The sequence below is a fragment of the Bombus vancouverensis genome, chromosome 4 (assembly GCF_051014615.1).
Source record: "Bombus vancouverensis nearcticus chromosome 4, iyBomVanc1_principal, whole genome shotgun sequence".
NCBI lineage: Eukaryota > Metazoa > Arthropoda > Insecta > Hymenoptera > Apidae > Bombus > Bombus vancouverensis.
The window spans coordinates 9035530-9055186 of NC_134914.1; the positions used below are offsets into that span (position 1 = coordinate 9035530).

The window sequence follows — 19657 nt, forward strand, 5'->3', positions numbered from 1 at the left end:
CTTATTTCAAAATTTTTATTATAAAGAACACATAATATGAGTGAAAGAGATTTATAAAATGAAAAACATAACTAAAATATGAAAGTAGCAGAAAATGTTCCATTTGTATTAAACAATTGCCTGAATACGTATGATTAACGGTGTAACTTTGTCGTGAGAAGTTTTCTCATAAAAAAATTAAACAAGGCACATATTTAGGTGATCCGATTTAGCTGGCCGATCTTGTACACTTTCTTTTTCCGTTTCTCGTAGAGGAGCGTCTCTTTCGTTTCAATCTTTTTCATACTTCTTCCGCTCTTCTTCTATTTCCACTCGAATACTGCATCATTCTCTTTTGTCTTGTTCCTACTTTCTTCTGTCTATCTGTGTTTTTATGAATTCCGCTTAGTGTTAGTGCGCTTCTCCTGGCAGGCAGTGTCGCCTCGTTTCCGGTCTGCGCTCGTCAACGTCCCGCGTTCTCTTTAGGAGACTGTGCAGTCGAGATTGTTTGCGTAGTGCTTCAGCCGTGCCATTGCGTGAATATTCGAAGCCCGTGGATTGAATGTCGTTGCAATTAAGGTCTCGACAGTGTAAACGATTTCTCAACGAGAGCCGAGAGAGTATTCGGTTTCACCGTTTGAAATAACGAGGAGAAAAATCTTGGACTGAGGAAAAGATTCGTTCGATCGGAACGGTGGCTTCGAGTATTCTTCGTTCTGAATGCGAATCTAGATGCGATAGGTCTTAGATACGCTTGCAGAGTAGGTATTGCAGAGTGGAATGCAGCTGCTGGATGCGAATGAATCTATTTCACCTGACTTCGTTTTGTTTTCTTTCTTTTTTTTTCTTTTTTTTTTTATTTCTTTTCACGCTAACCACATCAGGGGAGACAGTACAGAAATGCGAACGAGTTCGCCTGAGCTTTGCTGGATTTTCTGTTCAGTTCTATCTTGCTTGATCGAGTGCTCGATCAGACAGGTATTGGTAGGAAATACGTAATAATTAAAAGAGAGGCAAAACGTTGTATTTATTACTGAGCATAAAGATATGAATTGACGTCGAAATTTTGGTCATTCAAAACCATTTCCCCCAGTGTTTTTATATTTCATGGACGTATACGAATAGTTAGTATTTTCCATCATAGATACTCTTACTTTTAACAATATTAGCAAATTGATGAAAAATACAAATTTAAGTAATATATACAATATGGACTTCAAGTACAGGAAAAATGATATTACTTTGAGAAAATTCAGGCATATTTGGTTTAAAAGAAATTATTCCTTTCCTGCCAAGTAAAATTTTTCTCAAGGACCATCGAAGTTCTTTTTGAGTTAGATGAATCGCGACTGATCACGCACTGGATCACGAGATGCTAAGAGTAGTTCGTTGGAGATCAGCCTAGTCGCATCTCGTGCGTCACAATTCAGGAGCTGGAAGGTTTCCTGAAAGCTTTACTGAGCTCTCGTCGCTACGGTGCTTTTCCATTTCGTAACAATTCCTGCATACGAGATCGCCCAATTATAAAAGGAAAACAGAAAGAGAAAAAATAGAAAGATCCTGCCAGCTTTGTTCAAAGCTCGGGCTAGCTCGCTGATGGCCGGTTTCGTAGCCAACGAGTTGAAAACGAGCGACACGTTTAATCTCCTCCGCCGAATCGTTTGTGAACGAAACGATTTCTGTTTCGACGAAAGCATCCTCTTCGTTCTAAGCTTCCGTTCTCGCTTTGTTCTCTGACTTTCGTGTCCTTAGCGTTTTAGCTTTCCACACGGCTCTTTTTTTCTTTCTTTTACATCGATCCCTAAACCTTTGTGTTTCGCTTATCTAAGTTCTATGGAGTATTAGTGAAAACCGCTTACATGAAACTTTTGTCAATTTTATCAGAGAATCTCGAAACGGTTACGATGCTAGGGAAAGCTTTAATTGCTCTAATGGGAAGCCCTTTAGACGCGAGTGACGATCGGCAGAAAACAGTGGAATGCCTAATGAGGCTGGGATAATTCCACGTTGATGCCTCATTAATCAAAGAGAATGTTCAAGCGAAGTTCGAAGTAGATTGAAACAAAAACAGCATTTACAGTCGAGAAGTTTTTCCATTTAGTTGTAACAGATGAAATGTCCGTTTGAATATTTTAAATTCCTCAGAATTCCCTAGAATGTGTCAAGGGAAATATTGTTCATCAGTACGAAGAGTATATTCAGTCTCTAGAGTACCATAGCGAAAGAATTAATAATAAATAAACATTGATGAAAAGAAAAAACATACTTATTTTAGCAGAAAAGAAAACAGACATTTCATATATTATCATCTAGTACTTAATAAAATTTTTATGAATATTGTAACGTAGAGCAAGGTATTAATACCCAGGAACTAGTTGCATTAATTGGCAAAAAGTTATTCATTGCGGGTTAATTGATTCGAAAAGAGTGTTTTCATCGTGGCTAATCGACAAATCGATAATCGACAAAACAGGATGATGTTTGATTAATGACGAACGGCTGGCATGCAGTTTCACGGTTCACGGGGCAGATTTCGTGATCTTTGAACGGAAGAGAGCCACCGGAAGTCATCGTAAATCAAGTGTCAACTGTACAGCGACAAACTTCAGCCACGACACGCGGTACAGATCGATAATAGATCGTTGCTAAATTGGCAGATGGATCGACGCTTTTGTGACTAATTAATTGGTGACTCTCAGAGAAGGTATTGGCACGAATAGAACAATCGATTCGTTGATTTACGTAGGAAACGAAATTCATTGATTTCCCAATGGACTAAGCTACTGCTTCCTCATATTTTTCATTTGCTTCTCTCTCAGATATTTATTATTTCTTTCTCTGAGTTCAACTACGCTTCATTCTTTACGGTAACTCGCTGAAGTATTCGAACACTTACAGAAACTTGTTACGAATATATGAGTCTGCTTGAAGTCAAACTAGTCAACTCCAGTTGACTAGTTATTTATAAGTTTCTCAATTTCCGTATCTGGATACGGGATTAAATATCTTGTAACTTCTATATACATTTTCAGACTGATTTCGAATTTCACTAGTGTAATAGAATATTTTATGTAACACATACACGTACGTACAAGTTTCGTGTGACAAGTGTTCAATTGCCTCCGTAAGTCACAGTAGGTACATTTACATTTATTTTCTATTAAATTGTTCTGAAACCATCAAAATTCATTAGAAAATTCTCCATAATTCGTTGAATTTCCAAATGCAAAGGTAATCGAGTAAGATCAATTATCGAAAAAATATTCGATTAAGAGATGGACAAGTTACTTTTGAAAGAAAAAAATGTTGAAAATCGACGAAACGAATTGAATCGAGGGGAAAAGAAAGTGAAAAGTGCTCGTTGGCCATCGAAACCGGGTTGAAAATGGCGATGGATTGGCGAACGGCATGACTGGATCTGATGATTTCTCGCAGAGGGGTGTACCCAGTGGTTGTTGCCGTCCAGGACGACTGGTGGACGTCGAGGGAGATCCTCTAGGAGTAACAGGACCTCTTCTGCCGCGGGATAACCAGGAATATAGATCGCCCAGCGAGGACAGCGGTCTCGGGGCCGACATGCCCAGGACCAGGTCAAGAAGATTCCAATAAAACGAGAATCTTTTGACATTTTTCAACGATACCCTTGAATCTTTCTTGATTTTCTAGAAGATCCTCCACTCTAGATCTAAATATCTCTTATTCTTCTCAATTTGTTCTTTTTATCTTGGAAAATTCGAAGGAAATTTGTTAAAAACATTGTAAATTGATAATTGCTTCATAATAATGCGGAAGAATATTTACTTACCTAAAATGAAAATAAATTAGCGACGAGAAAAAGTTGCATCGAAAATAAATTGCATAAAATCTATAGTGGATCGAAGTTGAAGAAAATTTAAGTTTAGATTTCTCGTCCAGAGTAATCGGCAAGTTTGCAGTTAAACTTGAAGTAACTCAGTATCGAATACCGCGGTGATTGGTTCGAATCGTTTCGTTGCGTGCATATTGCGAACCGATTTCTCGAATGTGGGACTGTAGTAATAATCCAGTTCGAGTAATAATACAAACCAATTTTTCAAACTGTTCGTGACCTAAGTATCGCTAAGTCTGAAATTACACTGGCCCTCGAACATAATTAATTCTTCGAGAGAAAAACAGTATCAACCCCACGTAGTTCCAAGAATAATAGAAAACCTGATACATTTCAAAAATAATTTCCCGCAAATTTCTATCGCAAAGAGTTCTCTGACATAGCCCTGAAATCAAACGCATTTTACTCTCACTATTAGCCCTTTCGTTAGGATTAGCAGATCTCCAACCCTTTGTCTTCCCTATAAGTCACAGCCTTAATCGCTAACCAAACACCCTAACCCAATTTCAAGCTCAACTTCTACCCAAAAAGAAGAACCTGCGATCGATAATCGATCGTTCTCTCACGGTTTGAAATCCAACTTCCAAACCAAGAAAAAAAAGAAGAAAGAAGATAAAATAAAAGAAATGAAAAAGATATGAGAGGGAGGGTGCGATTCCCAGTAAACAGGGATAGCTGTAATGGCGTTTCTATGTCGGATGTACGAGATACATCGATATTTCATTTCCTACCAGGCTCGATCTGGCTTTAGTACGTATCCCGCATTCAGCCACCCCCTTCGACGCCACCTGACTGGTAGCAGGTATGTACAAGGATAAGCAGACACGAGGATCGAAGAAGGGGGAGGGTAAATAGCGGCCAATACAGTGGTGTGCAAAAGTTTTTAGCCAGATAGACCTTAAGGTAGGATTACTTAAGTCAGGAGGATAATTGAATCAAGCTAAGTAATTTGCCTTGTAATTCACCACATTTCGTTCTGAACAATTTTTAAGCGATCTATATTTGGAAACAAACTGCTTAACTTGTTATTAATGGCGCGATAAACAATAAAGTATAGGCGTACTTACATTGGCAGCTTAATGGTTATAGCTTTACCTGTGTAATCTTCATATGAAATTACACAAACGTCCAATGATCTATTAATTAATTACTAATTTACATGCTAATCCAAGTATATTAAATTTCGTATAAGTATATTAAATTATGGACAGTAGTACTTTCATGGAACTGAAAAAGTTGATACTTTAAAAATGAAATGCTAGATGAAAGAAAGTGCTTAATTGGTAAATAATGATTGGTAAATAAGGGTATGTGCAAATACTTTTTGTAGCCACTGTACGTGTGTGTTGTTTCTGTATCTTTGCGTGGGCGCTGGTTGAACACGTGTGGATATGTACAGGGTGTATCGGTGGTCAGCTCTGTGAATCGTTCGATTAATTCGCCTGAGCCCTCGACGGGATTTTATGTACGGTCAAGGGAGCACGTCGTAAGTGGAGATCGATGGGACGGGGTGTTGCTTTTTCTAAAAAAAGATACTAGCTTTTTACGTCCTGCTCTTGGAGATAGAATGTTGGCTCGATTTGATTTCGATGAAAACATTTGCGAAGGTGATCGATCGACTTTTTGAAGGTAGACTGAAATATTTTAATAGAGGAATGGTGGGATTGAAGTTGAATTTTAATAGAAAGTGAGACTGAAAATAGCATGTAAATGAAAATTTTCTTTCATTTACCTGGCAATATTAATTCAAGGTAACTTTTAAATATTTATATTTGTCGAGCATGAAGGTAGAAAAAGGATCCTGCTACGTCTATTCAATTTCCTTAATTTTATGAGTCAATCCCAATGTTTCAACAAAAAATAGACTCATAGTAGTCCCAAGAAGATTTTATCATAAAATTAAAACGAGGGAGCATTCATATCAATAATAACCTTTACATATTCTCTTTACAAATTTAAAAATTTTTTAACAGTTGAAGAAGAAAATTGAATTGGAAATAAATCAAAGATCGCAACAGGGTTAAAAAAGTCTTGTCATTTGTCAGAACGAAGATAATATAACATAATACGTTATGTAAAAATGGAGCCAGATTATGCAAAAATAAATTGACATAAAAGTATATAAATTGATACATAAAGTATAGAGATTGATAGGTATACAAATTTAAAGACCGTAACAAGTTTAAAAAAGAAATACTTCAGGGAGGAAATATACCACCTATAAAGGTTCCATCTTGTGGAAAATTTCTCTGGTCCCGTGCCAGTTTCTCTAACGTGTTCGAGGGAATGGTCAGGTCGATTAATTCGGTGCACACCCTGTACGTGAATCGTAGCACAAAGTGATGGATAGACTAGGGACGTTCCGTGTGTACATATACGTGTCTTTCTACGGAATTGGGCGTAAGTAAATTCCGTTGAATCGATATCTCTCGCCGGTATGGCACGAGGGAAATGTACATATAAAGCGTTCCATGACCGTGTGAATCGAAAACAGAGAGAAAAATAGGATTTGCATATCTCACCGGAGTGATATTGGTTTTCAGTGGTATCCGATTATTGCTCGTGGCATCAGGCGATGAATGTTCTCGCTTCTACCAGAATGTTTTAACGAGATTTCAATCTTACTGTTTGGTCGATCCTTTGTCCTTACAGCGTTCATTTCGTTTATATTTCATTACGAACCTGTATTTACATTGACAGTGATTGAAAACGCGTGAATTATTTCGATCTTATATCCAATTTGTTCATAATCTGTTTCGGTAAATGTTGATCTTTGTTTAAGAAGCGCGTTTGTATCGATCCTCGTGCTGACTTTAGTCGAATTTAATTTGGCATATGATAGTTTAATATTCCTTATTTATTTGATATGACTTTAATTAACCCTTTGTACGTGGAAGACATTATGATATTTGTTCATCATCTTGACAATTAAAAATATAATGGTATTTATAAAGAAGGATTTGTGATGACCTATTTTCGATTCGTTTACATTTTGTTTCCAACTTTCGTTTATACATCAAGAGATTTTAAAAACGTGTAAGTCGTTCAAGGAAAAATCATCCTTCTAACGTTAAATATTACCGATCATTTCTCTAAATTAATTAATATGTTATTTAATTAATAATCGATAATTGATGAAGCGTAATCTGAGTAAATTAATACATCATTTGGTTAGCAATCCATAATCAAGCACGTTATCCGCTAGGAATAAAGAATTTTTCGGTCGTAAAATTGATGATATTATTAATCGGTTGGTGGTTTAGGATTAACAGAGAAAATAACATAAATTACGGTATACCGCGGCGCATTACCGAAGCGATTCTCAAAATCCTTGTACCGCAGTCCGATAATGGAGCTGATGCGGCAGTAGCGTACACATGTACGTATTGATATGGCCCTTGAAAATTTCGTTCTATGGTCGGCCAAAGGTCTAACACTAGGTCGTATCCCGGGTAACAGAATGAAACAAATGAGCTTCGAGAGAGTTAGCAGTACCGTAATAGCTACGCGAACGAAACGTTCGTGGGGAAAAAGTGTCTGTGTCCATGCCAGGGGCAGAGTTCTGTCTTTCTTCGTTCCACTTTCTCAACGTCAAAAACAAATAAGCAGCGAAAGATTTAGTGAAAGAATTTTGCATCAGAAATCTTTTTACGTGACCAGTGTCATGAAATAAATAATATCAATTTCAAGTGGTACATTTTAAAGTGAACTCTAAATCAATTTTCTACAGATGATATTTATGGAAGTTTTTTAATCGAATACGTATCTATCTATCTCAAATATTACCAGAATAGTTTGAAAAATTAATTCTTTAGAAGTATACAGACGCTTGGTGTAATTCGATCAAATTTGCGCCTTTATTATATTAACTCTTTACTTCCTGCCATGGCTGGAGCCAAGTGATCTGCTAAATTTAATCTGAAGCAAGAAATGTACTTGACTGCATCAGTCAAGTTCTACGTTTAATAATTAAATGACTTCATACAATCTATATAAATATTTAGAACGTAGCTGGAAACAAACATTTAAAAAGTTCTAAGATTCTATCATTGAGCACACTCGAAACCAGCTTAGCTCCGATGTCTGCAGAAACAATTTTCATTCATCTTCAATTGTTCGCTATTTTATCGCTGTCATTGCATTCGCGTGATGATTAAGTGGTATCTAAATATTTGTAGACGATTGTATAATTCACAAAAAATTCTAAAAATTGGTCTTTGATGTTTAATACCATCCTGATTAACCATTAGCGTGATATCGATCGATCGGTAGCACCTGGAGCTGTTGAAAGTTCGACGAAGGACGAGCCAGCAAACGGAAATAGATTTGGCATGCGATATCCACGGGAGGGTTCGTTGGTGGTCGACTACTGTGCGATACTCATTAAATAATCGATAGCACACATATAAATAAACCGCATTGCTGTCGTCGCTCATATGTGCTCCATTCTTCTGTCTAACTTCACCGGGTGAGAATAGAAAGTTCTATTTTCGTTCCGATCGAAACGGTCTCGTGGCACGATATCCAGAAGTTTCGAGTCGTCTGTACGATTATCAATCGCAGAATTATCAGTCGTCACGAACGTAGACTTTGTCTTGCTAGAACGATAATCACGAATTTTAACCGAAGAATAAGTACAAGATCGTGTAAACTTAAATTCAGATTGTACTTGTCTTTACTACTTACTCTCACATTCGATAAATCGATTTACTTTGATAAAATAACCGACGAATCGTTTCATATATTCAATTGGCACGTGGCCGATGGGTGATCACTATAGACTAAAAGAGAAACTTTCAAGAAAAAGTAAAAAGATCAAAATCAGAAAATGAGAAAAGAGAATTTCATGTAAGAAACGAGGTTAAACGGAAGATAATATTTATATAAAATAAAATAAAGTAGATGCTTCAAGTAATGGAGGAAACAGAATGCAATTGCACGATCCGTAGATCTAGAAAGGGAAAATTGATTGAGGGACAGTGGAAGTCTCGACAGGGTGGGTGGTCTCAAATCGCAATTTTGGCCATTACAGAGTGGGCTGTAGAAGGACGCAGCAGCACCAAGTGACGACCTCCGATCTCGCCCTCTCCAACGACGACGAGTGCGACAACCAGGTACAGAAAATTGTTCGAGAAAAAGCAATATCGTCGGTGCTCGGCCCTCTTAGACGAAGCGTTTGTCCATTCCAGAGAATGTTCCCGATCGCTGTCGATGAACGCGATAAAAGGGATGTTTGTCGGTTTCTTTTGCAGGACTACGAGGACGAGCTGGAGAACGGACGTGGACGAAGGCACAGCTCGCCTGGTGGATCACGAGGCAACCCTAGGGATTACGGCCATCATCATCTTCATCCGGATAATTTGGTGAGTCGATAGTTTACCTTAATCCCGCGGGACCATCTCTGTGACGGTTACACCCTTGTTTCTTCGCGAATTACTCGTTCACGCTCGTACTCATTTCCTGTTGGGATTAAACTTTGTCGAGGCTGTTTTCTCGCGAGAGAACAGCAATTACCTGGAAACGGTATAGCGTATAAAGAATCTTTTAATATACTCGTACATAACATTCGTGAGCGAGAAGTATTTACACGATACGATGCTTCCCTGGCTAAATCTTGATATCTAATGTTCGTTTATCCGATTAACGTACAAAATGATGGTAGACGAGCTGTACACGATACGAAGATCGTTTGGAAGTTGTTCAGTTATGCAACGCGAGTAGAAGACAGTAATTAATTAGTTTTAATAATTGGAAGGAATATAGAGGATGTAATAAACATCAAATGATGGTGTAAAGTGAATTGTAGAAACTCTTCCGGGTACGATACATTAAGTAATAATTAATACATTAAATAATATACGAGCACAAAACGGATACTTGGGAAACATAACAGATACTGATGGTTTAACACAGATACATTAATAAATTGTAGAGACTGATTGAGGAACATTCCAATTAACGTGAGTTTTCCTCTGGAAATTATTATATCAGAAAATACCAAGAAACGTCTGAATATGTATTATGAGTGTCGGGTATGAATGAAATTTCATCGCGCTCATTCTGATCTTTTGTTCTCTAAGATAAGAAATATTTCCCTCGGAATTAATATGTTTCTACGTTTAGTAATTTCGTTGGTAGAATATGTACGTGTATATCAGACGTATTAACAATGTTAGTACTATTCAGTAACCATACAGAATTCGTGCAAATAGCGAGAGTAGACTTGCAGGGTTATGAATTGCCTTGTGGTATTATGGCGGAATTGTCTTGCGCTAATGGCTGACAGTATTTTGCCTGTGATAATGTCAAGAAAAGGAGGGTACAGGATGCACATGCGATGCGCATGAGAGCAGAACAAATGGATAATTGAGACAGCGGTGAAATTTCTCGCGCGAGTATTCAAAGCTAATGATCGACGGTTTTAATAAAAACAATAGAGAAGTCCGAAACAGATGTAACTCGATAATATACATACACAAATATATCTCAGGAAATTCCAGAGCAATGTTCTGATTAGATATGTTTCATACTTTTTAAATTTTTCACTCGGTTTTCCCTACATAAAATAGTAGATATTTCTTAAAATAAGAAACTTTACTTTTTAATCTTTTAACTCTTTATATTTATATTTTACATGAAATAATAAATGAAAATAATAATTTGTTACTCGGATATCTATCTTCAAATTAATCAAATTAATCGCGTAAATTATAAACTCAGCCATTACAATAATTGTATCGATCGCGTCTAGACGTGAAGCTACAACTGAAATTTAATATTTTCAATTGACGCTGCGAATTCCTTCGTCGAACTAAATTTCATTACCGATCGTATGGCGTCGATTAACAGAAGTCAATGAACTATGGCATTTATATGAACAAGAAACCGTTAACTCGATTGTCGTCGTGCAAGAATCGACCAATTAAGGAACTGCTACGTGTAACGAGCCACCCTAATTAGTCATCAGGTCGTGGCTGCATCGAAACACAACCCGCGTACCTCGATTAGAAGCGTTTAGTTCCACTCTCGTCCTATATACCGTCTACACCGCTCACATCGCTTAAAAGCGTCTATAATAAAGAAAATTGTTTCTTTACAAATAAGCAGCAATAGATAATTTACACCAACCTTAACATAAAATGTATCATCGATTTATCATAAACAATCAACCTATTAATCATAGATTGTTAAACGAACGTTGAAAATTAAAAATGAAATGCACAATGACTCGATGATTTGCCTCATCGTGTAACATAATAACAATTTACATTACGATCCTTTCGAAAGTTATATGATGTTTTTCGGCAACGTCATCTTGCTATTCTGGCTTTTTGCTCTCTGCCAATTTGACATTTCGCGAGACGAAACGATAAATCCATGGAGTGGAAGAGTCGTCTCACGTATCGACCGGTCTAGCAGGCTCGTAAACTGCCTCAGGTACTAGGTAAATTAAATCGAACTTACTATTTGCTTTCGACTAAGCAGAGGATCGACGCCTACCAATCTATCCATTCATCTTGGAATGCTCTTAACGACACAATTTTTATTTTCACACGAAAGCATAAAGATGCTAATCTTCTTAAACCTACCAACATGACTCGATATTCTAAGCCTTTCCTTATCTTTTTCTTACTTTTAATCATTTCACCACAATGCCATGATTATATTATATTACCTTATAACAGCTTGATCTCACGATTGCTTATTATATTACTTTTATAGTCCTTTCAATACGATATCGAGATTATATATGTACTAACTAGTTTATTACTTTATGTTTTACTCGTATACCCAATGGCTTAGTATTTTAATATTTTAACCATGAGCGCTTACTACTTTAATACCTTAACCCATAACCGATATCTTAACTTACTTCTTTTTTATAGTTATTTCCTTAAAAATACCTTTTATCGTATACGTATCGTATACTGAACAATTCCTCGCTACTTTAATACCCTAACTGTGATTGCTTACTATACTACTCTAATCAGTAGAATAGCCTGACCAATTTACTTTTACAATCGTCTCTTCACAATACCTTAATTACATATATACTAACCGTTTACCAACTGCAATTTGCTTAAAAGAAAAAATCTGAAGTAAACCGAAATCCATTAACATCGTCTTATTACTCTCTCGATCTTATCTCATTTTTCGCGTGGTCAATACAAAATCATACGTTCATGGAGTCTGGTTACCATGCTGGACAGGTGATCCAACGCGATCGAGGGTATCTTCTCACGAGTCCATTTGGAAACAAGTTCGATTTATGGACGTTGATCACGCCAGGTCGATCGATGTTCACCATGGCCCGTATATCCGCTCGACGAGATCCCGTAGCCAGTCGAAGGAGGTGTTCCAAGTCTGAATTAATTATCCAGGCCCGATCGATCATGGTGTACAGATAGCATGGCCCGAACCAGCCGCGAAATGTCTCTATTTCGCGGCGGTTAACGTTGATGGACTTTTGCTGGCCTTGGGACGAGAGATCGTCGACCGAGCGCAAACGAGCTGCTTGATATCCTTGAAGAGGAGCCCGAGATCGAGAAAAGAATCTCTTTTTTACCTTTACGACGCAACAAAGTCGTAAATGTGTCATTTAAATACTTCTTTTAATACTTTATCGCCGATGTAGCTATTTTCTTTTTTCATATTTTTTTCATCTTTATCGTTTATTTACCAGCAGTATGTATTGACAATTATAGTTTAATTAATGTACTTTTTAATTTAGTTTTTATTCGATTCCTTAGTTTAATTAAATTCTAGTCTTTTTAAGGGGGAAATGGCGCAAGAGAATGAAATAATCGACACGTACTTTACGGTTTCAACAGGTTTTTATCTTTCAGTCTCTTTTTAACATTGAAAGAAGAAACAAACGTCGCGTGCATAAATTACAAAAGGTTCGAAGGAAGCATGGTTTTGATATGGAAATCGTAACAGAAAGCGACTACTGGCAAACTGTACATAGCCTCGCCGAATGTAGTTTCACAGAGAACAAATATGATTCCTAATACTGACTCGTATTCACACACGTTTCAGACGATAGACCACACGCAATAGAACGCTAGTTATTCGAACATTACCGTCTCCTAACAATATAAATGAGTAGTTTCATTCAATGCTCCTATTCAAGTTTGAATTCTTTATATCGGTCCTTCTATCTGCTTGTAAAAACACAAATTTGCATGAGCGTTCGCTCTGAAAATTATTTCCAAGCTTACGAATATTTCTATTAAATTCTCATTGAAAAATCCGACCAACCACCGTTCTATTACACTGTCATCCACATTCACGTTTCGACAATATTCAGCATCCACCTTCACAGACGTACCAAACGCTCCGTTTCCCCCATTCGCGACTTTTCTCGAGCACAGTTCATCATCATCACTCGGCGAAATCCGGAAGTCCGACAACATTTATCCTCGAGCGTCGAGTTCTATTGTCCTTTTCGCAAGAATGGCTTTGTCGCGAGTCTGGAACGGAACATGTCACGAAATAACACGAAACAACGATTCGTCCTCTGGTTATGGCGGAAGAAAGTGGACAGGCGACAAAGCGACGGCCTGGTACAGAATCTTATACAACGATGACTCTCGAACTCGAATGTGTTTTGCTCGATCAATTTTTGCTGGTCCCTTATCGATGATCGGCCAGTCAAAGCTTGTCTTGGAGAGCCTGTCGTAACTCTTCTGTGGCCTTAGCCACGTCCTGGGTCTGCCGCGAGAGTACTTCCGGTCGCACGTGCTGTACCGTGGAATTCGACCGTCTCACCGAGTTCCCGCTACCGAATTTCGGCCGTGGAATTCGTACGCGCTGCACGTCGCTCAACCAGGATTCCATGATCTCTTTTTCTTAGTCCCTGTGACTTTTTTAGATTCTCTGAAACAAATGCAGACAGTTTTTGCTGATTAAGTTGCAATTGTACAGTTTGCGTGGTGAACGATTTAGGTCCTTGTTCGTTAGTTATCCGAGTATTAGGACACTTATGAAAAGTTAAGCCATTAAGGATCAGGTAATAGGTAAATTTGTTATAATCTTTCAAATATTTGAATTTTTATTAATTTAATTGAAGGATCTAGGATAACGACAAAAAGAATGTCGAGCGAATTTTTCGAATTTCATTTCTTAGATACGAATTTAAAAAGCAGAATTCGATAATGTAAATTGATCGATAGAAGATTGCAAATTAAACGTTGCGTTAACGCAACGTTGGTCCTTAATGGATTAAGTAAATCCAAAAATCATTAGGGAATTATCAAAACCACAGTGATAAGTACGATTAATAGACACGTGCTCCCTTTTCATTCTTTGCTCATCACAATTAATCATTTTCCATTTCAATTCCTTAATCGTCATAGCATTTGGTATATCGTGAAAGTTTATTTACTCCTTTCGGTTATTTTTTTTTATTTTGATTAGAATGTAAAGGATGTGAATGCATTTAGAGAAATCTATAAATAGTTTATTAACATCACGTGTCTAATTTGGATACTTAGTCAGATTTTCGCGAGGAGAAAGTCTTGGAACATTTAACATCTGTGTCATGTGATTTTTATCTCAAACGAGGGAAATGTACGCTAGTGTATTAACACCGTGCTCCAAAAAAGATCATCCATTAATGATGGAATTTCTTTAGTGAAAGTACCAAGCTAATTGATGTTGCCAGTCATTAAAGTGTTGATATTTACCGAACAGAATTTTCAAAGACTTCGTGATGCTAATGAAAATGTCGTGCTGCTAAATAACCTGATTCGTTTCGACGTCAAATTTGTACGGTGATTTCCTGAGAACCGCGTGAAAATGACTCGTGACATTTTCTGCCGCGGTGGCATCACAGTCCAACGCGATAAAAAGCAAACGAGAACATCGTGGTCATTGCCAGTCGAGGGCAATGGGTCATGCAAGCTACGTGACAAAGAAAAGAAGAATGTCACTGGGCCACGCCGGCTGGACACTCCACCGGCATGATCTGAATCGTAATCAGACACAGAAAACGAAGCATCCTATGCCATTCATTCGTTATTAACTAACTTCGTCAATTTTTTCATAATGATCCACATACGTTCTTCAACCTTATGTCTCTAACTTTTATTATGTTGATTAGAATTTTTCTATCTATCGAAGAATCTCAATTTCACAGTCAAATATATTTTTCTTGAAAGTATCGTGTTAAGAACAGACAGATCGAAAGGAATATCAAAGGAAGTCACAGAATTTTCACAGAATACGTCTTAATCCAATTTTCTCCTCACAAAGAATAATAGCAAATTAGTGAACAACCAATCATATAATCATCGCAAGAAATTAAACAATTTCGCGAGAAAGTTCGATCTTTTATATTTCTCCTATATTCGTACACTTCCGTGGATGAAATTTAATTTGGTGAAGCGACGAACCTCAAAGAGAGGGTCACACGCAATTAACTATTCCCCGAGATCAAAGCTTGGAAGAAGGAGCGGGTCGCATTCGTGTTCGTGGAACGAACCGATCCACGCGAGTTTTACGATCTTGTTTATCCCGGATCTCTCAAGGATCAGCGGTCGGAGCGAAGGAACGCGAATTATACGTCGATATTATCGTGGCTTTGGGCCACGGGAAGCTCGGGATTTCTAGATCCTGTCGCGGAAATGACAATTTTAATGTAATATTCCCGCGGAATCGGCGCACGATCGTAAAAGTGGATCCTCGAGGGGTGAAACGACAAATGTCGTAACGTCGAGACCGCTATATAACGTTGCAGCATTATTCGGCTTTAAACGTCCGTATTTATATAGCTTAGTGATTTTGTGAGATATCAGTGAATCTTGCGAAATCATTTGTACGTTTTGTAAACGGTAAAAGAAGTTTAAAGTGCCGCCTCGTAAAACTGAAAAACGAATTCTACAAGACACCTGATGAAATGAGGAGAATTTTAATTTCGTTTTTATATCTTTGAATGAGCTCGATTCATTCGATATTTAAAACTGTTTATGCGTGATAAAGTAGCGAAGAATTCAGGATGAAGAATTTAGAGAATAATTATTCTTTTATTGGCAACAGTTCTTGCAATTACCGGACTAGATGTTAATACTACGTTTTCCCTGCATCTTTTGCTCTATAAATTCTAATAATTATAATATAGTAGCATTAAAGATGTACAATTTATGATACTACTTTTGGCCGTTTGCCTCAACTCTCGTTCATACTACTCTGTAAATTAATGGTAATAAAACTACTACGACTTGGGAACCAAAGAACGGAACACTATATGCATAGCAGTGCACGCAATTCAACGACCCCGAATTTGGCACGCAACAAAATGGACCATAAAACTGGAAGAAGTCTTTCTCTTTAATTTTGTTTTTACATTTCTTAAACTTAATTATACCATCGATTTATTCGGTACTTCAAGTACGACTGAATGGCAATGCAACGAGTTAATAAATATTCACGGTTAATTTGTTCTCCTTCGACTTCAAAACCAAGGGACGAAACGTCGAATGGTGCTTACGGTGCAAGCAATTCGACCCTGGATTCGGCTCGAGTTTCACGGTGGCAGTTTCGTTAAACGGTGAAAGGAACATTTCGAGGGACGATAGGAAACGATCAAACCGGTTAAAAATATGAATTCCCACACTGACTGCTCGGATACCGTATAGAATAAACAGTTAGATGTTGTCGACGGGGCAACCTTGCTGAACCGGCCAGAGACGTTACCGAGGTCTCCTGCAACTTTTCGATCATCGAATATCGCAATTTGAGAATATTCCAGTTTTGCAGAATTTTTTAACGAAATTTCATTGGTAACCTACTTAAAAAATTTTTTACTGTTAAGATAAAAAAATTGTGTTGGGAACTTATATGTTTTTTAATTTATTCGAGAATGTGCAATATACGGTTATGGTGAGAAGAAAAAATTGTTTGAAATATCAGGAAAGACAAGAATGAGTTCCATCATCGATATTTGACACGCGGAATGATTGTTTTAACTGGTACAATCACCGGTTATAAATCATTACAAACACTTTCTATACACACCACTTTTTGTATCCTCTATCATGCACATTGCGACGGTTGCACAATAATAAAACATCGACGCTGAAAGTAAAAGTTTCTCGAACACATTTGCGGACTTTCTTGTCGCTTTCGAACTCGTGGGTCTACGATCTAACGAACTTCGATGTCATTTCTTAATCATTAACGCACGACGAGACAGCATAGCCAATTACATATTCAGCCTCGAATGAATCAATCCTAGAAATGAAGAACCGCAGAAAGAAACAGGCAATCGAGTTAATACTGGATCTACCAACAATTTAAATTATTTTCGTTCTTCTAGCAAAGGCTATCTTAATAGAAGTCAATTAATCTTGCTAAACAATACATATACATATTTTTACTAGTATTAGCAAAAGCAATAAATCTGCGTCTTGTCATTTTGATGAATCTCTTTCTGACTTTGTAATTTTCAAGTTAAAACACGTTAAATATTGGAAACTTTATAAAAATAAATAGGTACATGTCCAGGTCTTACTAAAAATAACAAATAATAAAGTACTTAAATTATCTAAAGCATCAAAGTTATCAATAATATTTATATACTTATGAACATTACTCTCGTCAAAAGAATATTAGCATACCTGTAGCAATTGCAAGAACAATAAACCTAAAAGCCCGTCACTTAATTAAGATACGTCAAGTATTAGAAACTCCATTCTTGCGACAACCTTTTAAACGCGCAATTGTACAAAGTAATAGAAATCGTTGTGTACACTAAAGAAGAGTGTGAAAACGTGTTGAAAGTAACGAATACCGAGAATTCCAACGTTACTTGGAATATCTTTTTCTTCTCTGCTCGTCCATTTTCCAACATCAACCCACGGAGAAATATGTAGAAATTGCAGAGCGCGACCGGAAACTCGTTTTAATCGCGTTAAAGACGGCGACAGATACGATGTACGTTATCGCGGTCCCCGTTCTCCAACTTCTGCGTGTTTCGTTATTGTTCTAGCGAGCAAGTGCAATCGCGACCTCGTCGATTTCGCAACGATCCGCACTCGAGAGCCGCCGGTTTTTGTTGTCCCGCGTTTCTCCCGCCGTTTTTTCGCGCTCGCGTTACCTTGAGCGACACCGAACGAAACCGTAGAAAAAGATCGAGAGACCGGATCGGTGTTATACTGGCAGATCCGTATTTTTCGATGGTGAGCGCAATTAAATTGAAATTATCAATCCATTTCGTACAAATCTCAGACCATCTATCCAGATATCTGACCCATGCACGCTATTCTTGCATTGTTGCAACGATTATTTCGGATTTTTCTCTCAGCTTTCCAATATATCGTGTAATCCACTAGTTGCAGCGTCGATAAAATTTATCGCAAGTATGATAGTAATGTATGTTCTTACACGTGTAATGTTTTAAAACCTTGCTTGGATATTAATAAAATGAAAGAGATTGAAATGTAACGTGGATGCCATTATTTGAGAAATAATAAAGAAATAAAAAGTACATAAGAAAATAGATTTTCTTCAAATTCTTAACTGTTGCTTCTTAACTTTTTGGACAAACTAATATTTTCTTACTCGACAAACTCTTTCTTCTCAGATTTTTAAATTGGACTACGAGCTGGATTAAGAAGGTTCTTCTAAAATGATATTTAAATAATAAATGTATGTGTATAGTGGTACAATATATTATTGTCTAATTTTCACGAAGTAATTTAGTATTATAGTTTGGCGATTCCATAAAATGATAAAGTGTTATTTCCAACTAATAATTCATCACTAATTAATGTAATTGGTATACCTCGTTCAAAATGACCGCATAACGATATGTATAGATATATTATTATTATATATTGATAGAGCTACAACGCTCCATTTGAATTTAACCCATTTTGATTTGGTCAGCAGCTTCGACTGATAATCAAACATTTGCATTCGAAGTTACGATAACAGACTAACGTTTAAATAAGAGAAATGGAAATAAAAGTAATAGACAAACTAGTCGTTGCACGTGCACCTGCACGCGCATAATGCACGCACCTGGAACGATTGCGAGCGGCTTAATGATTTCTCCATGGCTGCGTCGAGATTTCATCAGGCAGACCGTGGTTTCTTAATCGAAGCGCCGCAAACCCAGATCGCGTGTTTTTTTTTTTTTGGCAGTAGAAAGAAGTCATCGATAGGCTTGAAAAAACCAACGAGAACGTTGCTGGCGCCCGTTTAGATAGAGAAAGAGTTTCAGATAAGATAATCGATGCATTTTTGCAGTGGATAATCATTCTACTTGATCTTCGACAGCTTTTATCTGATTATTTATTTAACGATAGTTTAGATAGAGAATGATTTGCAGATAAGATGAAAACAGCATTAAAGTATGTATATCTTCGAACCTAACAGCACGTTGCATTTCTTGTTTTCCTATTTTTAGTCAAAATGAAAAAATTACCGGAAGCGTACTTATTATACTTTTATCCTGTAATCTTGATATTATAATTGTGCTTCTCTGTGGATAATTTGTATACGTTAACGTACAATGTACGTTATATATTATATGTATAATTATAGTATATAGTATATATATCGTATATTATCATATGTATCGTATACTATATACGCTTTTATATATTCGAATGTCCCATAAGTACGTAAAGATCCATTCATCGACCATCATTTTTCTGGTTTAGAAACGGACAGTTTGCCCAGTTTCCACATCCTCGTTCGAGAAATCGAAGAAATCTTTTTCCACTCCGGTGTTCACCAATTAAAACCGTCAGAGCAGGAGGAAAAATCGCGTTGAAAGTAGCCGAGCGATTCTTGCTGCGCAAA

At 37.1% G+C, this 19657-nt stretch overlaps 1 protein-coding gene across 5 annotated transcripts in view; it reads left to right on the top strand.

The window, feature by feature from the left end:
* The window catches only part of dysc (whirlin protein dyschronic), a 109895-nt gene that overhangs the window by 65311 nt on the left and 24927 nt on the right, over window positions 1-19657 (top strand). For 3 of the 5 annotated variants that reach the window (XM_033334199.2, XM_033334202.2, XM_076617679.1), the window contains exons 9-11: window positions 3415-3569; window positions 8880-8961; window positions 9100-9210. In XM_033334199.2, coding sequence (XP_033190090.1) covers window positions 3415-3569; window positions 8880-8961; window positions 9100-9210 — 348 coding nt within the window. The remainder of the gene's footprint in view (window positions 1-3414; window positions 3570-8879; window positions 8962-9099; window positions 9211-19657) is intronic. The other 2 variants (XM_076617680.1, XM_076617681.1) reach the window with 1 other exon arrangement.